The sequence below is a fragment of the Sphaeramia orbicularis genome, chromosome 8 (genome assembly GCF_902148855.1).
Source record: "Sphaeramia orbicularis chromosome 8, fSphaOr1.1, whole genome shotgun sequence".
NCBI classification, from domain to species: domain Eukaryota; kingdom Metazoa; phylum Chordata; class Actinopteri; order Kurtiformes; family Apogonidae; genus Sphaeramia; species Sphaeramia orbicularis.
In genome coordinates, this window is record NC_043964.1 from 17,249,289 (window position 1) to 17,272,424 (window position 23,136).

Below are 23,136 nucleotides of genomic sequence, written 5' to 3' on the forward strand. Positions count from 1 at the left end.
TGATAAAACCTGCTATGTGACTTTTGGCAAATTTTACAGGAGAAACAAAAAACTGTTTATATAACAGAAAACAGTGAAATATGACAAAACTACAAGCACTCGGAGAGCGCAGACTTCCGCCAAGGCTGATCAGTGGCCCCCCCCCCACGCCAAGGAGGTTATGTTTTTGCCAGGGTTTGTTTGTCTGTCTGTCTGTTTGTCTGTCCGTTAGTGTGCAACATAACTCAAAAAGTTATGGACAGATTTTGATGAAATTTTCTGGTCTGCGCCCCCCCCCCGTGGGCCCCCCCACCCCCGATCACCACCAAAATTTAATCATTTCTTCCTTATCCCATTTCCAACAAACCCTGAAAATTTCATCCAAATCTGTCCATAACTTTTTGAGTTATGTTGCACACTAACGGACAGACAAACAGACAAACAAACAAACAAACCCTGGCAAAAACATAACCTCCTTGGCGGAGGTAAAAATATCTGTTCCTTTAATGTTGGTCCTTAGGATGGAATGTAAACAACTTTTACAGGAGACTGAAATTTGAAGCTATAATAGGGGAGATAGCAGGTTTTTATTCCCAACCAAAAATGTCACTTAGCAGGTTTTATCAGGAAGGAGACGTATGTTTTTGCCGGCGTTGGTTTGTTTGTCTGTCTGTCCGTGTGCAAGATAACTGAAAAAGTTAAGGACGGATTTGGATGAAAATTTCAGGAAATGTTGCTTCTGGCACAAGAAACAAATGATTAAATTTTGGTGGTGATCGCAGGGGGTAGGGGTGGGGGACTGATCTGCCTTGGCGGAGGTCTGCACTCTGAGTGCTTTCCTAGTTAAGACTGCTTCAAACACAATTTAATACCCACTTCACAACCAAAATCAGCGATAATTGGTTCCTAATTTCAATATAAATTGTCGGGTTGGAATGAGTGGAACTGAGTCGACTAGCATTACTGTGACACATGTGAACACAATACAGTGAATAAGTTTATGATGACCTAAGTTAAGACCTACAATATGAAATTTAATACTTTCTGCAAATTTGTAAATCCAACACTTTCTAAGACCCCACAGGAACCCTATCAAAGGTGCATAATCATGTAAAATAAGAAATACTTGAGGAAAGCATAAAAAATCTTTATATGATTTCACTAACCGGTCGGTACTGGAATGATTCTAGTGAAATGTGTTTGTGTGATATCCGTGCACTTTTGTGATTTTCATAGATTTTGGAAACTAGCGGCATTGTACCCGTGGTGCCATTGTACGATAGCATGAAAGGCTAAAACGCCCTCCTGTGGTGCAACACCGGCACTGTACCCAAACGCCCTCCTGTGCTGCATCATCGATCGGACAGCATGCATTATATAGTAGGAAGTTTCTGTCAATAAAACATAACTTACTGCGAATAAAGCATTCATTTTAATAAATATATGAATGAATGAACTTTTCTACTACACACAACAGGTACAATCTCAACTGAAAAAGAAGGAACGCAAGTACAGGTATAAAAGTACATAAAGTCAAGGTCTAGGGGGAAAAAATAGCAGTTTGGAAAAAGTCTTGAATTTTTATTCGGATAAAGAGCAAGCACCCTGTAAGAGAGAGTGCGTGGTGGATGATTATCTTAGAAGTTTTCCATGTATTTTACAAAGTTTAAAAACTGAAAAAATGTACATGATGATCCATGACTGAGGCCAGCTGGAACAAAGGGATGCTGTTAGAACTAAGAATTACCCAAAAAAAAGAGGTGTTTAAATGTTTTCACAAATGTTTCTGAAATAAAAATATATCTTAAAATATGATAAATACTCGTCCTGTGATTTAAGTTTCGGATTTTTTTTGTCCTTATGTGATGTGATATTTTTCACTGTTGTTCAGTGGTATTGAGTAAAATCCAGATATTTCCAGGACTTCAGAATGAACGTAAATATGATGATTAATCAGCTCTAAATTATGTTTAGTCGCCTCCAACTCTGGGTTTTACACACAAACATTACTTAGCTGTGATGGAGAGACGTGGAGGTGAAGTGGTTGGCTGCAGATATGACATATGGGAAAAAAAACGCACTAAAATGCAAGTAGACTTTAGTCAAACATCCAAATCAAAGCGTTATGACGAGTATCATCAACCAACTGAAACTTAAATTTGACTGTACACAAATTCATAACTCCTGTGTTCAGATTCGCTTATGCCCCTGCAGCTGACACTACTTTAACCCTTTCATGCACTGTCCACTCCAGTGGACAGTTCTTCTCCAGCTGTTCTCTTGTATATTAATGGGTTTTGTTGTTTTAGTTCCATATCAGGCAACACAGTGGACGCTTACGCACCATCCCATACACTGTAATTCAGATCATTACTGTAACTTCACTGTTCTTGATAAACCTGATCTGCACTAACATGTTTGAGTGTAAATCAATTATTTGTTAGACAAGAAGGTTTTTTTTTTTGCATATTATCTCCATGAAGTAATTACTAGCATTAGAATATGTTAAAATGTGAGAAGACATCAGATTAGCAGCATTAAAAATGTTTTTATTTCATTGTTTTCATATCACTCTCTGATATTGGGTTTTAAACACGTTTCTTTACTTCAAAAATTAAATGCATGGATATTTTTGTAACTCCATAGGAAAAAAAAAACTCGATCGCATTGTGTTTTTCATGGCTAAACACTGAAGAAAAAAATCTTGACTGAGGTTCTCATAATTCGTGCATGAAAGGGTTAAGCACCTGAACAGATGTTACTTTAGTTATTTGGGTGAAAATCCCAACCTGTCATTCTCAGTGATTTTCATATTTACTTAAAAATCCAGAAAAACTATTAAGATGGGATGTCATTTTTTAAGGATTGTGAGAATACAGATGCAAAATTATGCAAAAATGCAGTGTTTATAGACAAATCCAAGGGAATAAGGCGTGTTTGTCTATTGCAAATTTTGACACAAAAATGGTTTTATCGACTGAAGGTCAAAAGTAAGCCATGGCCTAGAGCAGGGGTGTCAAACTCATTTTAGTTCAGGGGCCACATTCACCCCAATTTGATCTGAAGTGGGCCAGACCAGTAAAATAATAACGGTGAAAAAAGTAAAATTCTATTATGATCAGGTTTACATCGACAAAGTTTCCTTAAAAATTTGAATAACATGAACAACTTGAATTCTTAAGAAAAACAAGTGCAATTTTACCAGTATTATGCCTCGGTTTATCAGTTTATCATTTACACATGTGCGTTACAATCGTACAAAACATTTAGTAACAGGCAGAATATTGGTAAAATTGCATTTACTTTTCTTAAGACATTTCCATTTGTTCATATTTGTTCAGGTTATTCACATTTTTTTTGTAAAAGTACAGTTTGGTAAGGTAAACATTTTCATGTAATTTTGCTTTTTCACACCAAAAAACACAAAGAGAGAATTTGGGGTTGTCATTTCTAGGTTATTATGATAATATTTTACAGGTCTGACCCACTTGAAATCTAATTGGACTGTATGTGTCTGTATGTGGAACCTGAATTAAAATGATGTTGACACCATTGATTGTTAATTTCTTCAGTGTAATTTTTTCATTTCACAAATTCATCCCGCGGGCCAGATTGGCCCCTGGGCCACATGTTTGACACCTGTGGCCTAGAGGGTTGGAAAACTGGCTTGTGACTGTGACTGAAGGGATGCCAGTTCAATTCCCCAGACCAGCAGATGAATTGTTGGTCTGCAGTGTGTGTTGTCTTCCTGCATGTTCAGCTAGTGATGAATTAAAAGCAGAGGGTCAGTTTTGGTGTGTGTAGCATCTCCACATGTATGTACAGTCACGGAAAAAATTATTAGACCATCCTTGTTTTCTTAAATTTCTTGTTCATTTTAATGCCTGGTACTAGGGATGCAAATTATCGATTAATCCATTAATCATTAGTTGATTGACTTTATCGATCGATTCATTGATAAGCAGCAGTTTTTCTGAGAATCTGAATTTCTCTTTTGATCAGGTCTGTAAGAATAAAAGCTAAATATTGTTTATATACTTCGTTGAAAAAAACATGTCATATTACGTGATTGATTTATTGAACCATTGGATACAGAACAGACAATGACATTTATGGAGTAGAATTACATATATTCTGCAGAGAAATTCAATAAAACAAACTGATTTGAGGAGGGGCAGTTTAGAAGAAAAGGGCATTTCAGACTTTGAATCACTGACATGATGAAGCGAGATTTTATCGGAGACAATAATTTTAATCGAGCAAATTCTTATCAACAATTAATCGATAGTCGATTAACTGTATACATCCCTACCTGGTACAACTAAAAGTATATTTGTGTGGACAAATATAATGATAACAACAAAAATAGCTCATAAGAGTTTAATTTCAGAGCTGATATCCATTTTCCATGTTTTCTTGATAATAACCAAAATCACTTCAGTTTTTACATCAATATCTATGGCATTGTACTGACAAAAACAGTGCTTTTAGGCATTCCATGTTTTCTTTTCTGTCTGTTTTAGTCACATGATACACACAGGAGTTAGTACTTGATTGCATAACCATTGTTTTTGATGGTCTAATATTTTTTTACCAGACTGTACATACAGGGGAGATGAAACAGTATTGCTGCTGTGTTACAAGTATTTTAACATAAGCATGTGCACTCACACTTGAGTAAAGAATGTGTTTTGTTTTGCCGTCCCTGAAGGTGTTAACCCTTAAACACCTAGAACAATGTTCGTGGTGACTCCCTAATTATTCTTTTTTCTCTATATTGTCAGCTTCCTGATAAAACCTGCTAAGTGACATTTTTGGTTGGGAATAAAAACCTGCTATGCTAAGTACCAACATTAAATGAACAGATATTTTTTATGGTCATATTTCACAGTTTCCTGTTATATGAACAGTTTTTTTGTTTCTCCTGTAAAATTTGCCAAAAGTCACATAGGTTTTGTCAGGAAGCTGACGATATTTAACCTTTTCTTAAGTGGTTTATTACCATTTATTAAAATATTATCCTCTGCAATTTGGTTTTTTTTTTGGTGAAAATCTGGTATTTTTTATATTTGGTTTGCTGATTATGTTCATAAATGCTCAGAGTAAATTCAAATGTGATCATCAAATATGATACCAAAGTATATCAAAACAGAAAACTGAAGAAAAGGTGACTTTCTCATGAAAATATCGTCAACGGAGCTTAAATGCATAACCATTGATTTTGATGGCTTCATATTTTTTTCTGCGACTGTATATAATGACAAATACATAGATTCTTTCAGGACAGTGGCTGCGCCTGACAGTTCAAGTTTCTTTTCTTCTTCATCTAAATCCACCGGTCGTGCACTCGTTTCATCTCAAACCGATCCAGAATGACGAAAGTTTGAAAAATGTCTGCTTTGAAACATGGATTTACAGTCGATTGCATCAGGAGAGTGAAAACCACCCTAGAAATATTTCACTGAACTATTCTAAAAGTAATGTAAAACTATTTCTCTGTAAATGTTTGACTCTCTGAGTTCGTGTCATCTGAATTTCAGTTTCAGCTAATTTTCAAAGGGGCTTGCATCCGTAAAAATTCAATTCCAGGACTTTTACGGAATAGTCGTGAACTTGCCTTAATTTTGAGACACTTCTAGGCCTGGAAAAGTCATTTTAAAAACTCCAACTGTTTTCTGTTTTTTTTCTGAGCGTGGGAATCCTGTATAACACCACCGGAATCACTCAGCTAAACAGAGACGTTCTGTGTTCTGTGGCTGATAATCTTACCTCTCACAAACTTTAAAAGTGCCTGTGGGAAATCGATACTGCCAGCAGTTTTGATCATCCTCAGAGTTGAAAACTCGGTCTTTGTGTTTGTCTGAAGTGATGTGCTGCTGCCACTGCTTCTCGCTGTTGCAGTTTTTACCACAGAGCCAACAGTGATTGCCAGCCTGTGAAAACACACAAACCACATTTACATAAGAGTCAAGTGAGTCGCTTTTATATCTATCAGTTTAATTACTTTATTATAACAGACTTAACTAAGGTCTATCATGTTCACACATTAAGCGCTTTTCCATTGATCATATGCGCAAAACTTTACCGATATTTACTAAATGTCGAAAAAACAGAAGTGCGTAATGGGGGTTTTTCCATTAAATCACAAAATGCGATGATTTGTTAATTTATTTTCGCGAGATGACATGAGAAGTCATTCCATAAACATGGCGACAAACATAAATATCGTGTTGATTTACAGATATATTCACTATTACTATACATTACCCCTCTATCCTGTATGAAATTTTAAAAATGATTCGGTTTCCTGGTGTGTCCACACATACCACGCCATGTTTCTTTTAAAACTCTTCTTCTACGCTTGTTTTCACATCCGTCAAGATCCGTTTTTTTTTTTTTTTTTTTTTATTCACATGACTCTAGTTGCGGAAAAAGATCTTTCCATTGCAGTTTTGCGTGATATACCAATTGTGCTATGCCTGAAAAACCACCTCCTGGCAGTGCAAAAACTTTTAATGGACAAATTAGAGTTTCGGCAAAATTGTCGTTTTTCATTTAGGCAAATTTTTATGAGCAAGTTATATTCACACAATTTGAGGGTCAATGGAAAAGCGACTAGTGTTGGACAACAACTTAATGATTACACTTTTAAAAACTGTAAGAAGTCACACAAAACAGGTGCTAATTTATCACAAAAAAACCACATTATGATAAAGCATTCCATCCCACTAAACCAGGGGTGCCAAACTCATTTTAGTTAAGGTTCCACATTGTGTTAAATTACAGTGGAATTTTTGCACTTTGCAAATTCATCCCGCGAGCAGGATTGTAACCGTTGGCCCGCTGGCTGCATGTTAAACACCCCCACACTAAACTAAATTCAAGACTGGATTTCTCTGATCTTTTCCACCAGAGCAAACAAAATAATCCTGGGTACATTTGTCGTGTTGGACTCACCACTTCTTCAGCGTAGTCTGTGGGCATGTGGATCTGTTTGCCATTCTCCCTAATAGAGTTGGAGGAGGTTTCTTCACCCCAGCCCGGCTTCTGCGACTGCAGCCACTGCTCATAAAGCTGATCCATATCTGGAACTAAAAAGAGAGCGAGAAGCCGTGTCATTACATGCAGCGCATCGCAATGATTCACTGGTTCTAATTAAATTCTTGCGAGGGAGCCCGTGTCCTCCACAAACTCACTGTTGTTTTCCTTCATGTAGGTCCACAGGTCTCTTTCTTCTGCACTGTGAGCAAATGTGCAATTTCCAATGTACTGGCACTTCTTGCCAGCTGTCACATGCATGCAAATCTGAAAAGGAAGTTGGAAAGATTATTATCAACGAGCCTGTTTACATGACCCGAAAAGTTATCACATAATTGTAATAATCAGATTTAACGCATTTACATGCACTTATGAAAATAATCAGGGTTTTTTTCCCTCAGGGTTCATACACATTATTTGAGGTCAATTTCAAGCACTTTTAAGGGTCATTTTCAAATTTTTCCAGCACAGCACCTTATCCCTGGGGTAAAATACATATCTACAGGAATACATATACTTGTGATTATTTTTACATAGTACACTGAATTATGCTATAAACATCTAAAATTCTGTTTCATAATAGCAAAAAGTTTAGAAATTAAAGGAGAACACAAAGTTTTATCCAAAAAAAGGGAAGCCACTTTGTCTTCTTCAGGCACACTCACAACCGAACCAAAGATTAAGATAAAAATGTACCTGGAGTCGACCTGAGAGCATCTGCTAATTTCTTTTTTGACAAAGTTTAATTTTTCTAAATGTATCATGTTTCAGTAGTAGCTTTGGCTTGGCATCTGACCTGGCAGAGTTTATGTTAAAAATGACTTGATTAATCACATCACAGTTAGAATTGCAAGCACTTTCAAGCACTTGACCTGGAATTCAAGCACTTTTCAGACCTTGAAATCATTGAAATTCAAGCATTTTCAAGGATTTCAAGCACCCGTACAAACCCTGACTGAAAATTATTGTACACGTCGACTCACAGATGGTGCTGAGTGTGCCGTTATATTTTTCTTTTGTATACTACTAGAGCAGAAAGTTCTTTTGTTACTGTCACTTTTGTTGTTGTCCTGTTTGTTTTATTTGGGAGGAGGAGGGGGGGGTGGATTTCTTTTTCTTACTTTTTCTGTTTTGCGATACATCTTATGTCTGTTCTTGAAAATGTAAAAAAAACAAAAAAAACAAACATAAAATATTAAAAAAGAAATGTGATAATCAAAAAATCAGATTTCTTTTGGAGTTCGTATGTACATAGTGATGGGTAGCCTTAATCTTCCTGTTATCTTCCGCTGACGTTTGATTATGTAACGTCCATTCTGTACGATTTTATCTGTGTTTACACATACGCAGACGTAAAAGAATTAAATAAATCCTGCATGTATACAGGATAATCTGAATATTGGGGGGGATATCCAGGTGTGTTGATCCGATTTCTCATAATCAGGTAAAACATCAGATTATCCTCTTTACATAATCACTTGAATAATCTGATTACTCCAGAAATCGGATAATGATCGGAATATTGGCATGCATGTAAACAGGCTCAGTAACAGATCTTACAAGGACATGTACCTCAAACTGAGAAGGAATTGGCTTTTTGGTTGGAAGTGGACGAACAGTTGTCCACTTTTTTCTTTCATGGGAACTAACGAGCACCACTCGTCTGTCTTTCGCCCACCTGAAACAGAAAAACAGCACAGACGTGTCCGATTTAACACGTTCATTAACTCGTACCCTGTCGTGTGCATGAATTGTCTGAATACTCACGTGTGTCTGGCCTTCGCTGTGCAATACTTCTTGTTTTTGTCAGCTTCATTGAGTTGACCGTGTCTCCAACACTGGCCGCAAACAAACATCATCTTTAGATTTGGAGGTCCGAACCTTCTCTGTACGGTGGAGAGCTGTTGAACAGATTTCAAAGATTGGTTCAATTGTTTGATTCCTACAAGTATCTCACAACAACACAGATTTAGCCTCATAGCATAAATGTCTAAGTCATATTTTTTGGCCACATTGTAATATTCTTTTTAGAGTTGGGGGGTATTGTTTTGGTTTTTTTTTGTTTTTTTTTAAATCAGTATATTTTTTTTTTTTTTCAGTATTTTTTTTAGTATTTTACTAAATGCTGCTGACAATCGGAAACCTGAGAACAGTGTTTCATTTATGTGTATTTTATATGCTGAAATGACAAATAAATCTGAGTATTGTTCCTGAATCTTGCATAAAATGAATCAGCGAAAAAAAAAAAAAAGTTATGCAGATATCATAATTTGGCCAAAATTATGACATACAGTCACGGAAAAAATTATTAGACCATCCTTGTTTCCTTTAATTTCTTGTTCATTTTAATGCCTGGTACAACTAAAGGTACATTGGTTTGGACAAATATAATGTTTATGTTAATGTTTATGTTTACGCATTTGGCAGACGCTTTTTTCCAAAGCGACTTACAGGGGAAAACCAATTAAATCACTCAATCAATCAAATTTTATTTATATAGCGCCAGATCACAAGAAAGTTATCTCTTGACATTTTATATATAGAGTTGGTCAAAACCAGACTCTAAGTCAATTTACAGAAACCCAACAGAATCAGAAACAGAATAATGATAACAAAAATAGCTCATAACAGTTTAATTTAAGAGCTGATATCTAGACATTTTCTACGGTTTTCTTTTGTCTGTTTTAGTCAGATGATACACACAGGAGTTAGCGCTTGATTGCATAACTATTGTTTTTGATGACTTTTGATGGTCTAATAATTTTTTCCGTGACTGTAGGCCAGGGGTGTCGAACTCTTTTTAGTTCATGGGCCACATACAGCTTAATATGACCTCAAGTGGGCCGAACCAGTAAAATACTAATACTAATAATAAGACAAAACCTATAAATAATGTCAACGCTAAATTTTTCTCTTTGTTTTAAAGTGAACAAAGTAAAATTCCAAGATGAAAATGTTTACACAACAAACTGTACTTGAACATTACTTGAACAACCTGAAAATTCTTAAGACAACTAAGTGCCAATTTAAGAATATTATGCCTCAGTTTATCATTTATACATGTGCAGCACAACTTACAGATCACAGTGGATCTACAAATACACAAAACATTTAGTAACAAGCAGGATATTATAGGATTTATTTCGAGCTGCAACCGATTAATCGACTAGGTGCTTGAAGTCGATGCAAAAAGTCCCGATTCGATTAATTGACTCGAACTGATTGAAGGGAGATTTTCTATTGCAGTGTTCCTGAATTGAAGCTTCTTTGTGCGTCACAATAAGCGTCCGTGTGAAACACAACAGTGGAACCAATGTTTAACAGCAGAGAAATGACGCAAACAAAGCTTTGATTCAGGAGAATTGTGGTTGAATGATTTTTTTTGGGATCACTCTGAGTTGATTAATTGGTTGCAGCTCTAAATTTATTCATGTTTTGGTTTGTAAATGTAAAAATTGTCATGTAATGTTACTTTTTTTTATACTAAAACAAGACCCACTTGAGATCCTATTGGTGTGTGTGTTGTCCCTGACGTAAAATGATTTTGTAACTATAAATTGTTAATATCTTCAGTGTAATCATTTAGGGCTGTGCAATTAATCGAAATTCAATTACGATTTCGATTATTACACGCAACGATCACAAAAATTATGTAATTGAGAAAAAACAATTATTAATTTTGAGTTGTTTAATTCACGCGCACACAAGCTACCATGAGCTGCTCTGCCCCGCCCCCCTCTAAGCTACTGCTGCCAGCTAGCCGGCAGGTCCACCCCAAGAGGAAAGTTGTACCTAGCGGTCTGGAAAAATAGCAGGAAAATCGCAGCAGAAGGGCTTGGCAAACAAAAAAGGCAAGTCAAATTCAATTGTATGGAATCACTTTGGGTTTGATGAAGAGCAAAAACCCATTACGTGCAAAAAGTGTTTCGTAGTTGTGTCCGCACCGACCGGTAACACAGCAGACCTTTTTAACCATCTAAAGTTTAACCACCGCGACCTTTATCATAATCTTATGAAAAACTAAAACACATAAAAAAAACCTCCGTCTACAACTTTGTCCGCAATGCAATCTTCAGTCTCCGAATCTCTTTACGCCGCAACTCCCGTATTAACCTAACTGAAACCTCACGGCACGCCACTGAATTTACTATGTTTCATACTACATTGAACATACTTGAATTTATAATTTGCACTTTACGTGAGTTTTTTTTTTTTATTGCTCCAGTTCTATGGCAAGTCTAGAGCAGTTTAATCCCAGTGCACAATTTGTTTACAAAAGGAAACATACTTGAATTTACAGTACACTTATTTGCATTCAAAGATTTTTTTGTTTTGTACAAAAGTGAACATACTTTGTTTTAATGGTTAAAAGCTTTATTTATATTTAAAGAGTATATCTTACATTGTTTTGCAAGAAAAAAATAAACAACTTTAAGGTTAACAAATAATCGTTTTTAATAATCGTGATTTCAATTATTGCTAAAATAATCGTGATTATTCTTTTTTTCTATAATCAAGCAGCCATATAATCATTGCATTTGACAAATTCATCCCACAGGCCAGATTGGACCCTCTAGCGGGCCGGTTTTGGCCTGTGAGCCATATGTTTGACACCTGTGACTTAGGCAATTATGCTGTGAGGCTAAAGATATGACAAATTATGATCAACAATAATAAGATATGATTTTCTCACCTGAGATCCCTGCAACATAGCCGTTGCATTCCAAAACTTTTTTGCCTCTTGGACAATATTTTCATGAGTGATACCTACACATGAGCAAAAATAAAGTAGTTCAAGTCCCAGTGCTCATTCCATTCTACAGTAGATTGTTGGGCGGACCCCGGACTTCCATCCAGGTCTTATATCAGTAGTCTTACCGAGCTCGTGCTGCAGCATCCAGACCTTCAGCTCGATGAGGCTGTGAGCGTAAAAGCACTCATCCTCCCTCACGCAGCCATATCGGACTTCATGTCGACAGAGGTCCAACTGGCAATAGGGAGTCAAAGGTCTGATTTTGGAATAACGGACTGTGTTCTCCTTCAAAATGTGGACCAGGCACCTACAAGACAAGTCAGAAAACAGTCCTCGGGTTATTAACGTGCTTTTTACATCACATATTAAAAAAGGTTCTTGGTAATTCAAGTTTATTGGTTATTTCTTAAAGACCCACATCTATTTTTGATAATTTTTTGTCTAACCCAAGTGACTTATCACCATTTATTTTAAAATTATCTGCATTTTTCAGTGAAAAATTAGGTATTTTTCTATATTTAATTGACTGATCATGTAGATGTTCAAAGGTTATTCGATCAAATCAGAAAAAAATGACTTTCAACAAAATATATCATTAACTGAACAAGCATCTCCATCCACTGTCATTGATCCAACTCCACGGGTTTTACTGGTGAATCAATGTTACAGAAGATGATGGTGTTTCTATAGTAACTACACTAATGAACGTTTAAATGGGTCATATCTGATGACCATGAAAAGATGACAAACTGCATTTTACACCAATTATTTAATGTATTGATAGGATTATTGGCTAAAAAGCTATATAACATTGTAGATCAGTAGATGCTTTTGGTCGGCGGTGAGTGTTTGGGTCTTTATGGGTTAAAAATATCACTATAAATAGGAAAATGACTCACTTGTGATCCTCAAAATCATGCTTTGTCACAGGATGAGAGCAAAGGGAGGGGTTATCTTTGTTGGTTTTGCTGATTATTCTTGGTTTGTGGTCAAAACACACCTGCAAGCCAAACAACACACAATTAACAAGGTTCGTACGGGTGCTTGAAATCCTTGAAAATGCTTGAATTTCAGTTTAAGTGCTTGCAGTTATAACGCTGTGATGTGATTTATTTATTCATTTTTAATATCAACTCTACCCGGTTAGATGGCAAGCCAAAGCTGCTTACAGAGAGGCGATATATTTACAAAAATAAGACTTCATGTCAAAAAAGAAAATTAGCATGCACTCTCAGGTCGAATCTAGGTACATTTTTATCCTAATCTTTGTCTGAATAACAAGTGGCTTCCCTTTTTTTGGATAAAACTTTGTGTTCTCCTTTAAAATCTGAACTTTTTGCTAGTATGAAACATCATTTTAGATAACTGTAGCATACTATGTACATCACTGTGATAAAAAGTGAAAAAATAAACCTGAGTATATGTACAGGGGTTGGACAAAATAATGGAAACGCCTTAAAAAATCAACAAAATATAATTTAATATGGTGTAGGTCCGCCTTTTGCGGCAATTACAGCCTCAATTCTCCGAGGTATTGATTCATACAACTTGTGAATTATTTCCAACGGAATTTTAAGCCATTCTTCAGTTAGAATACCCTCCAACTCTTTTAGAGACGATGGCGGTGGAAATCGACGTCTTACTTGAATCTCTAAAACTGTCCATAAATGCTCAATAATGTTGAGGTCTGGGGACTGTGCTGGCCATACGAGATGCTCAACTTCATTAGAATGTTCCTCATGCCATTCTTTAACAATTCTAGCTGTATGGATTGGGGCATTATCATCTTGAGGTGAAGGTGTTTCCATTATTTTGTCCAACCCCTGTATTCCTGTAGATGTATGTGGATGGATGTGTTTTACCCCACTGATAAGGTAATATACTGGATAAATTTAAAAATGACCCTTAAAAGTGCTTGAATTTGACTTTGAAAAATGTGTACGAACCCTGAATTAAATACTGAAACCAACAGGTATGACAGATAATAAAATACTGTAATAAAACCAACTAAGCTAAACAAAAACACTCACTCCGCACAGGAACATGAATATCCCATGATGCTCCTGTAAGATCTTAGGGACTGTCAACCTGACGTTGGAGCTGGGCCCAAAAGGATCGAAAAGCAGCTCCCTGGAGATAAAGCCTTTTCGCTCCAGAGTCCAAACATCAATTTCTTCCTGACAGTATGCAAATGTACAGTGACCAGGGTACAGGCACTCTTTTCCAACAGCCACCTCTGAAACAGCAGCAGTGACATTTAAAGCATTATCTGCAATCCAGAGAAACAGTCCAATATTTCTGCATTTAAAAAGAAAAGAAACAAGTGGTACCAGGCACAACAAACCCCGCCCCTCGCACATATTTCACCCATTATAAGTAATGGGAAAATATTAAAAATTCATTTAAAAAATTTGAACTTTGACCAACTGTTCCCAAAATGTAATCACATCTATCCTGGGTCACTGGCAATCTATATACCAAATTTGGTATGAATTCAACCAGTAGTTTTGCTGCTACGAACATTTTAAATTACACCCATTATAAGTAAATGGGGAAAAAAATTTTTTTAAAAATGCCTCAAAAATTGTAAATTTGACCTACTTTTCCCAAAATGTAATGAGGTCTATTGTGGGTCACTTACAATCTATAAACCAAATCTGGTATGAATTCAAACAGTAGTTTTGCTGCTACAGACATTTTAAATTTCGCCCATTATAGGGGAAAATTTTTTTGAAAAATACATCTAAAATTGTAAGTTTGACCTACTTTTCCCAAAATGTAATGAGGTCTATTCTGGGTCACTGGCAATCTATAAACCAAATATGGCATTATTTCACCCAATAGTTTTGCTGCTACAGACATTTTAAATTTCAACAATTATAAGTAGATGGAAAAAAAAAATTTAAAAAATTCATCAAAAATTGTAACTTTGACCTGCTTTTCCCAAAATGTATTAAGGTCTATTCTGGGTCACTGGCAATCTATAAACCAAATTTGATATGAATTTACCAAATATTTTTGCTGCTACAGACATTTTAAATTTTGCCCATTATAAGTAAATGGGAACAAAAAAGATTTAAAAAATTCATTAAAAAATTCTAACTTTGACCAACTTTTCCCAAAATGTATTAAGGTCTATTCTGGGTCACTGGCAATCTATAAACCAAATTTGGTATATATTCACCCAATAGTTTTGCTGCTACAGACATTTTGAATTTCGCCCATTATAAGTAAATTGGGAAAGAAAAAAAATTAAAAATACATCAAAAATTGAAACTTTGACCTACTTTTCCCAAAATGTAATCAGGTCTATTCTGGGTCACTGGCAATCTATAATCCAAATTTGGTATGAATTCAACCAATAGATTTGCTGCTAGAGTGTTAAACTAACAAAGAAACAAACAAACTGCGGGGGGGCGAGGTAACAATACATGTGGTACAAAGGGATACCTTTGCAAATGTAATAAGGTCCAACATATTGGGTTTTTGTTGGTCTGGGTCGTATGAGCTTCCATGATTTGTCTGGTGAATGAATGAATCTTCCAAGTAAAGCATCCTTTTTGCATTTATGATCTTCAGTATGAAGCGTGTAATCCAGCACCCCGGGGCCTGCTCACACAGAGGAAATAATAAAATGTTACTTCTTTCCCATCGTTTACCCCGACGGCCGCTCCCAAAGTGTGACTGGAAGTGAAGAATGGCACGTCTGTGCTGCCCTCACCGGTTTTGACGAAGCAGATCGAACACGCTTGCTTGAATTCGTGCGTGTCAGCTAAGGGGTTCTTTGCCAAATCCACAGCGGCAGGGAGGCCCTTGACATCAGGCATACCCACGGCCATTCCCATAGGGGTTTCAGTATTGTTTAGCTGTGATTAAATAGAGAAAAGAATGTGAAATGTGGCAAAAAAGATGAAGCTTTTCTACAGTGATGATGTTTTCAGAGTTTCGACTGTAATTACCTGTGGAATGAATGGACCTGGAGCATATTCTGACACTGACAGAGGGAGGGAAAAAAAAAAGGAATATTAGCTGTTTATTCAAGATAATACTTAGTTTATAACAGTGATTCTCAACTGGTGGGTCGCAAACCCATTTTCAGTGGGTTGTGGGTTTTTGTCTGGGCAAAAAATAACTTTAAGAAACCAATCCTGTGCTTTATTTTTTTATGGAGCTGAGTGCCGCCCATTCACACTCCCAAACAGTAGGTGGCAGTAAAGCGCTGTAATGCTAATTAACACCATACATTTCACAGCATATAAGAAGACTCAAAAGTACAGGTGTGCGAAAAAACCAAGAACCAATTGCAGTTTCGTTTTTGTGTTGCAACAGTGCACTTAATCAGAGTGTTGTTTACATTTTAGTATGTTTATGTTCTTGGCACATGTTGGCAAAACTGCAGAAACTATTTAAGTTAAACATTTTCTGGAAGGTTCTTTGGGTTAAATTGTCTCTTATTTCTTTCTTTTAGGACTATGCTTTACATAGGGAAATTGTTTGGTTGCACTGTTCAGAAACTTGCAAATTAGTCTCAAAAATTAATGTAAAGAATCGTGATAAAATTGAGATTATGATTTTATTTTTTTAAAAATCGCGATACGAAATTGTGGGGCTCACTTAGGGAACCATACCTACATATTCTGGTTGTGTCCTAAGATCAGACCTTTCTGGGATGATATATTTGTCACTGTGAACACAGTTTTCAACCAAACATTTTCTAAAGATTTAAAGTTTGCTATTTTAGGTGTAATCCCAGAAAGTTTAGAGGGAAATAACTGGAAATACCTCTTGCGAATTTTACTAACGGCAGCCATTAAATGCATCACTATCAAGTGGTTGAAATCTGAACCTCCCACATATAACATTTGGATTGAGAAAGTGAGGGAAATATCAGATGGAGCAAATTACAAATGTACTTAGAATTCAGGGAGAGCTATTTACAAAGAGATGGAGTCCCCTGATTGAGCTTTTAATGCAATAAGCATTCAGAAGTGGTTGTATACATGTGTTATTTATATATACATATTTGTATGTGTGTGCGTGTGTGTGTATATATGTATATATTTATTTTATTGTTTTCGTCATTCATGTTTCATTTATGATTAATTGTAATCAATATCTACTGCTGATATAGATTTTTTTTTTGGTGTTTTTTTTTTAAGTGTGCCATATGGGGATGTGTGATTATATATGTCAATGTATGTAAACTGTCTTATAGATTTGGATGAGTAAAACCAAATAAAAATTAAGTCTAAAAAAAAAAAAAAAGCGATAAGATATTTTTGCAATATCGCCCACCCCTATCCAAAAGTTTCTATTCATATAGAGGTGAAACTCGGGTGTCTGACAACGACTACATCAGATATGGTTTTACCTACATCGAGGACAAAAACATCAGTGTGTTAAATTCTTGAATAAGTGACCGAATGCACTTTTAATTTTTAACTGAGTACATAGTTTTGGTTAAAATGTACCCAATTTCCATATTTATCACCACCATCTGCGGGTCAGTTTGGTTTATCATTAAACTGGTCTTCTGTGTTTTCATACTGTGATATTCTTTATTATCGAAGGTTCAAAACACACATTTATTAAATAAATTTGAGGAGTTTAACTTTTTTCAATTTGGGTTGAGGGGTGATAGTGGGTCCTGAAGCCGGACCAGTTGAGAACCACTGCTTTATAATAACTGACAGCTTTCGTACCTGCTTTAAAGTCCGATATGGAAAGACTATCCAGTGAATCCAGCGGTTGGGTGAGGGTGTCAAAAGTGTCCATACCAAAATACGCACTTGACCCCGATTTGTGATACAAAGGAGGCAGATTTACGGTGCACTGCTGGGTACTACTGTGGAGAAATGGGCTGATGTGAGATGGCATTAGGAATGGACTTGACATGGAACTGCCCGAGGAAAGACTGGTTGGCAATGGGAGAGGCCCCTTCACTGTGGGTATACCCTAAAAGAAGAGAAAGATTTCAGTCAGAGATGTGGGAAAACAGGCAACACAACGCAAAGGAGACCCTCGGTTCGTCTCATTTTGCTCTTTTGTGCCTCCTCGTCTCCTTTGTCCTCCTGCCGCTGAATCGATCTCAGTGAGTCGTCTAGAGCGGTGTCCTAAATGACACGCTGCATCTCAGGCAGATACGAGACTTTGGCGAGGATTTGTATTAAAGCTGCAGGACAGTTTTCTTTTAGCATCACTGGGCAAAAACTCCATAGCAACCATTAAAGCATATTGTAATTCAAGTGGTGTGAACGGAAATTACTTCTGCATCTACTCCTCATCTGCGTGTGATGCAGATTTTGTCTAATCACAGGTAGTGATAGGAAAGTAGGAGGGTTAAATATGTGACTGACAGCTGTAACTACCAATCACTGATGAGATTCAGTCATATGCAAACCGGATAAGACTGTAAGCTGCTGCACTTTTCTGTAACAGTGTGAAACAACGTCAAATTGATCTAACGTTATTTTTAGTCTTTTCAGACAGACCAAGGTCAAAAACTGCAGAAAAAAATGGTGTGCATTTTAAAATTCTAGTTTTTCCTCCCACTGGTTTTGCATCTTTAAAAGCAGAACTCATAATATATACCAGATAAATAAACATGTATGAGATATGGGGATGGGAAATATAGCCAAAAAATGTTATGTTAATTATGTAATGCTCATTATTTCTTCCCCCACTGTAAAAAATGATTCAACTGAAATAAAAAATGGAGGCCCTATGTGTGTAATATCAATAAACAACAGCAATGGCAAAAACAGCTGTACTTGTAAGATGTCTGTGCCTCATTTGTGAAAAAGTAAAACTGATCCTAAATACAATGAAGCAGGAGCGATGCAATAGCTGGAGAACGTTCATAGTCATTTATAAAAACAAAAAATAAACAAGTTAAATTTTTCATTTTTGTTGGGCAAGACAATTATCCAGAGGACGCACAAAGCTCTATTTAGGCATTTTCCACCTTTTTTGTAAAGTAAAAACACTGACATCCCTACATTCTCGCTTCTTTATGCCACACAGGGTTCCTACAGGTTTCTACAAGTTTAATTTAAGACCTTTTTAAGACTACTTAAAACAGAATGTAATGCCCATTACTCAGTCATGCTGGCAAAAATCTGCAATATCTAGAATTTAGGAAAATGTATTTATTTACTCCACCTTGATTCCCACAGTTTCGAGTCATTTCTCAGTGGGGGCTGCAAAGTTAGCCTAATTTCCTAATTTCCTAATTTTAACATAAATTGGCGGGTTGGAACGGGTGGAACTGAGACGACTAACGTTACCTTCTTTGCAGTTTAGACATTTAACAGTCACATTTAAACACAATAGAGCAAACAAGTTTATGGCAACATAAGACCTACCATATCAAATTTAATACCTTTTAAAGACTTTTTTAAGGTATTAAACGCAGATTCTTAAATTCAAGACTTTAAGACCCCATGGGAACCCTGGCTACATTATGAATTAAGAGTTCAGATGCTGCAGCTGCAACATTTTACAGTGTATTAAAAAAAATTCAAACATCAGGAGTAAGGGTGTTTGATTTTGTTAACTGGCTGCTCTTCGTCTAAGACACGAGGACTGGAGTCGAAATTGAGAAATGAAAGGAGGGGGGTCTGCGATAGGGTCTGCTCACTAACCAAGGGTGATTCAGGTCCTGCTTGGTCCAGCAGATCATCCAGGTCGTCCCCGATGATGTCCGCGTCAAACTCCTGACTGGTTTCGAGCAGCGAGCAAGGCTTATTGGTTCTGCATCCGTTTACAAATGTGGACGCGGGGAGGTGAACGGACTCGAAGCCCGGCGGCTCAGACGGGGTCACGGAGGAAATACTGTTGCTGGGTGGGAGTTCATCCACCACTGCGTCATTCAGAGGGGAATGCACTGCCACCGGAGCTTGGATCGGAGACGGGACTGGGGCCAAAACACTGCTGTCCTGGTTGAGCTGAGGCACTTCTACGACACATCAGACAATGTGGATGAGTGACTTTACCCCCCCCCCCCCCCCCTTCCATTTTTTTATAATTTGATATCGAAGCTCAAAGTGTGAAACTTACCAATTTCTATATCTTCAACTGAAGACGAGCCATGAGAAAACTGCAGAAATACATCAAAATGTTATTAAATAATAGCTGTACTGTATAAACAAAAGTATGCATTAATAAGTTTTAATGCAGAGCAGAAATATTTACTTTCATTACCTTTTCAGGTGATGCATCTTGATAACTCGATCCACGCAAAACATTCAAGGCAGGCTGTTGAAAATTAAAAACAAGGATGATGAACTCATTACTTGTTATTTATTCAGTCTGTAGATATTTGTGGTGTGTGTAGAAACTGTCTGAGGAAGTTTTAAAATTACAAAGATTAAAACTTGTACTCAACTATAACATGCAGAACTGGCTCCTAGAATGAAAGGAATGAGACTTATTTAGAAAACCAGGCACATTTTCAGCTAACTTTTAAAAAAAATTATCACATTTTCTATATAAATGTGTGAGAGTCGGAGACACGCATACCTTACTCCTTACGTAAGCTTTACGGATTTTCAGTCCCATAATTTTGGCAAGGTCCTGAGTCAGCTGTGTGACGCTGGGATCCTGGGAAACAATACAAACTTATTCAACTTTTACACTTGTTTGGAAGTTACAGTCAGGCTGGCCGAGCAGTCAGGGCATCAGAAATAGTCGAAAACTGAATTCAGTCAAACGCACTTTAAGGTTTCTTACCTTTCAGGTTTAATTCTCAATAACTCATAAGCAAAATAGCCATACATCAACAATCAACAACAAATCACAGTGAATGATACATTACCAAATCCCATATCTATACACAACTATATACATATACAACATGACTATACAACAATAAAATACCAGACCCAAATATATACATAAATATTTACAATATACCATCATCCCTGCTAAAACTCACCTGTGTGTGCATTACTTGGGTGGAACTATAATTGACCCATCGAGCACCCGGGACTGTTTTGCCCAATAGACAATTACACCAGGAACATGACACAGGTAAATTCACATCTATATGTTTACGTTCATCGAACGCCCACTATATTAACTATTTTATTAACATTCGGCTTCTCTTTCCAGCTTGGAGACAGCGCAGAAAACTTGGCTCCCACAGCTGGATTTGAATTCCTCCTAGGATGTATACCGATCTACAGTTTTATTCTTTTATTAAAATACTAAATACTTTTTCATATCTTAAACTAGGGCTGCACAATTAATCAAATTTCATTCGAAATTGGATTTTTTAATTTGGATGATTTTTAAAAAAGGGAAATCGTCAAATCAATTTCATCTCTCCGGGCCGCACGCCTCCGAGCTGCGCACCTGCGGTCTACCGTATACTCCTCCTGTAATGACCATTAGGGGTGTAAGAAAATATCGGTTCTGCAATATATTGTGATATTTCATTTCACAATACTGTATCGATATTAAAAAGTACTGTATCAATATTTTTAGGTATTTATTCAAATGCAGATATTGTGGAGGTTCATTTTTGTTGTTTTTCTTTTTTGTTTATATTTTTTCTATTCTTATTTAATACTCTTATCAAATAATGTTAGTTCCTTTGTTGGGATTTAACTAAAATAATGTTCTGATGTTAGTTCTGAACTTATAGAATATGAACATTTGAACAGGATCTTAAACTGTAATGTCTGTAAAACAGAATTAAGTTTGAACACAGGAACATTTTGTGATACAGCATTAGATCCTGTTGGGATCAAATAAAAATGTGTTTAGTATTTGTGCAGATTTCTGGTGAAATTCAATTCTTCAAAGAAATAATCATTTAAAAAAAAAAAGAAACAAAAAAATTGCCTTTTAAACAGTATCATGATATGTCATGATATATCGTATCGTGATCCTAGTATTGTGATTGTATCGTATCGCCAGATTCTTTCCAATACACAGCCCTAATGACCACGGACATGAAATCTGTGATGGGTGATACAAATGTAAGCCGTGGTTTCAAGCACGGATCCCCCAATTCAAATATACGTTCATGGGGATCACTCATCTTAAGTTGTCCTGCATGGATCCTATCGTACCGTCTTCTTCCGATCCGGGTCTGGGTCATAGGGGCAGTAGCCTCAGCAGAGTAGCCCCAGACAGCCCTCTCCCCCGACACATCCACTAGCTCCAGGGATATAATCCCTCCAGTGTGTCCTGGGTCGGTCTCTTCCATGCACGGATCCCCCAATTTAAATATAACCACATGGGGATCACTCATATTACGTGGTCCATGCACGTACGCACGACTGATGCCTGTCACTGACTTACATTGTATCACTTCTGTGGGCCCATCACGTGATACCATCACAGATCTGAGGTAGGGAACAGTGCCTTGGATTGCGGGCTGCTCACGAAAACGACATGCTGACTTCTGTTGTCTTGTAGTTTTGCCCAAAAATCTAAAAATCAAGTTTTTAGAAGGAGAAACAAAACCCCAAAAAAACAGGATTTTATTGTTGGTCAAAATCGTGCAGCCCTAACTTAAACGTGTGTGTTGTTCCTTTAACCCTTATGTCCATACTAAGCCACTGGTTTTCTATCAACATCTTACTTTGTCCTCCAATAACTAAAAAATAAACAACAGTTAACCCAGGTGACCATGGTAACAGTGGCTCGTCGTTACAGTTACCGATCTTTTTTTTAGTGCAGTTTTGTCATTGAAATTCAAACTCAAAGGAAAGAAAACAATCACTGATATAACTCAAACAAGGCCGCCGGTCATGTTAATGTTAACCTTTTTTTTTTTTTAATGTTGTGCGTTTTTAACACGAAGCCCACAGATCTGGATATCAGAAAAGCAGCCAGGAAACATCAAGGCGTCAGCGTTGTGCCTGCAGGCAGACGCCATGACACTTCAATTTGTGTCTAGTTTTGTCATATTTACAAAAACAAGCCGTAAAGAGATTTTCTGCACGTGTGGATCAATTAACATAAAGTGTGCGGGTTTGACGTCTTACCTGAGGCACAGCTAGAGAGCATTTGGCAACAGCCTCATAGGCCTCTTGATGTCTCCCCAGTTCCTTCAAGGATTTTGCTTTTCTGTACAGTGCTTTGTAGTTCCCATCATTCAGCTGCAGAGCTTTTTCACAGTCTTCTAATGCTTGGTCATACAGTCCCTGGGAAAAAGAAGAAAAAAAAAAAACACATACACTCCTAGAGTCAGGAAGGCTACTATACTTTAGAGTTCTACAGCGAACACACAACAAAGACACCTCTTTGATCATGAAATTGACATTAAGTGTTCAGTGACTCAGGTGTGGATGTAGGTGTGGTGTGTGGCCTCCCCGAGGACAGCACAGCGCTTTCACAGCCTAGTTAACACCAGT

General features: G+C 36.8%; 1 protein-coding gene across 2 annotated transcripts in view; it reads right to left on the bottom strand.

The window, feature by feature from the left end:
* zc3h7a (zinc finger CCCH-type containing 7A) overlaps positions 1–23,136 on the bottom strand; it is a 35,930-nt gene that overhangs the window by 1,131 nt on the left and 11,663 nt on the right. The window contains exons 5-23 of one of the 2 annotated variants that reach the window (XM_030141730.1): positions 22,768–22,926; positions 20,291–20,371; positions 20,157–20,177; positions 19,973–20,026; positions 19,829–19,868; positions 19,414–19,727; positions 17,473–17,725; positions 15,730–15,764; positions 15,492–15,636; positions 15,221–15,379; positions 13,801–14,006; positions 12,670–12,770; positions 11,896–12,077; positions 11,711–11,784; positions 8,785–8,918; positions 8,590–8,695; positions 7,176–7,284; positions 6,937–7,070; positions 5,749–5,912 (exon numbers count right to left, since the gene is read on the bottom strand). In XM_030141730.1, the coding sequence (XP_029997590.1) occupies positions 5,749–5,912; positions 6,937–7,070; positions 7,176–7,284; positions 8,590–8,695; positions 8,785–8,918; positions 11,711–11,784; positions 11,896–12,077; positions 12,670–12,770; positions 13,801–14,006; positions 15,221–15,379; positions 15,492–15,636; positions 15,730–15,764; positions 17,473–17,725; positions 19,414–19,727; positions 19,829–19,868; positions 19,973–20,026; positions 20,157–20,177; positions 20,291–20,371; positions 22,768–22,926 (2,471 nt within the window). The remainder of the gene's footprint in view (positions 1–5,748; positions 5,913–6,936; positions 7,071–7,175; positions 7,285–8,589; positions 8,696–8,784; positions 8,919–11,710; positions 11,785–11,895; positions 12,078–12,669; positions 12,771–13,800; positions 14,007–15,220; positions 15,380–15,491; positions 15,637–15,729; positions 15,765–17,472; positions 17,726–19,413; positions 19,728–19,828; positions 19,869–19,972; positions 20,027–20,156; positions 20,178–20,290; positions 20,372–22,767; positions 22,927–23,136) is intronic. The other variant, XM_030141731.1, reaches the window with a different exon arrangement.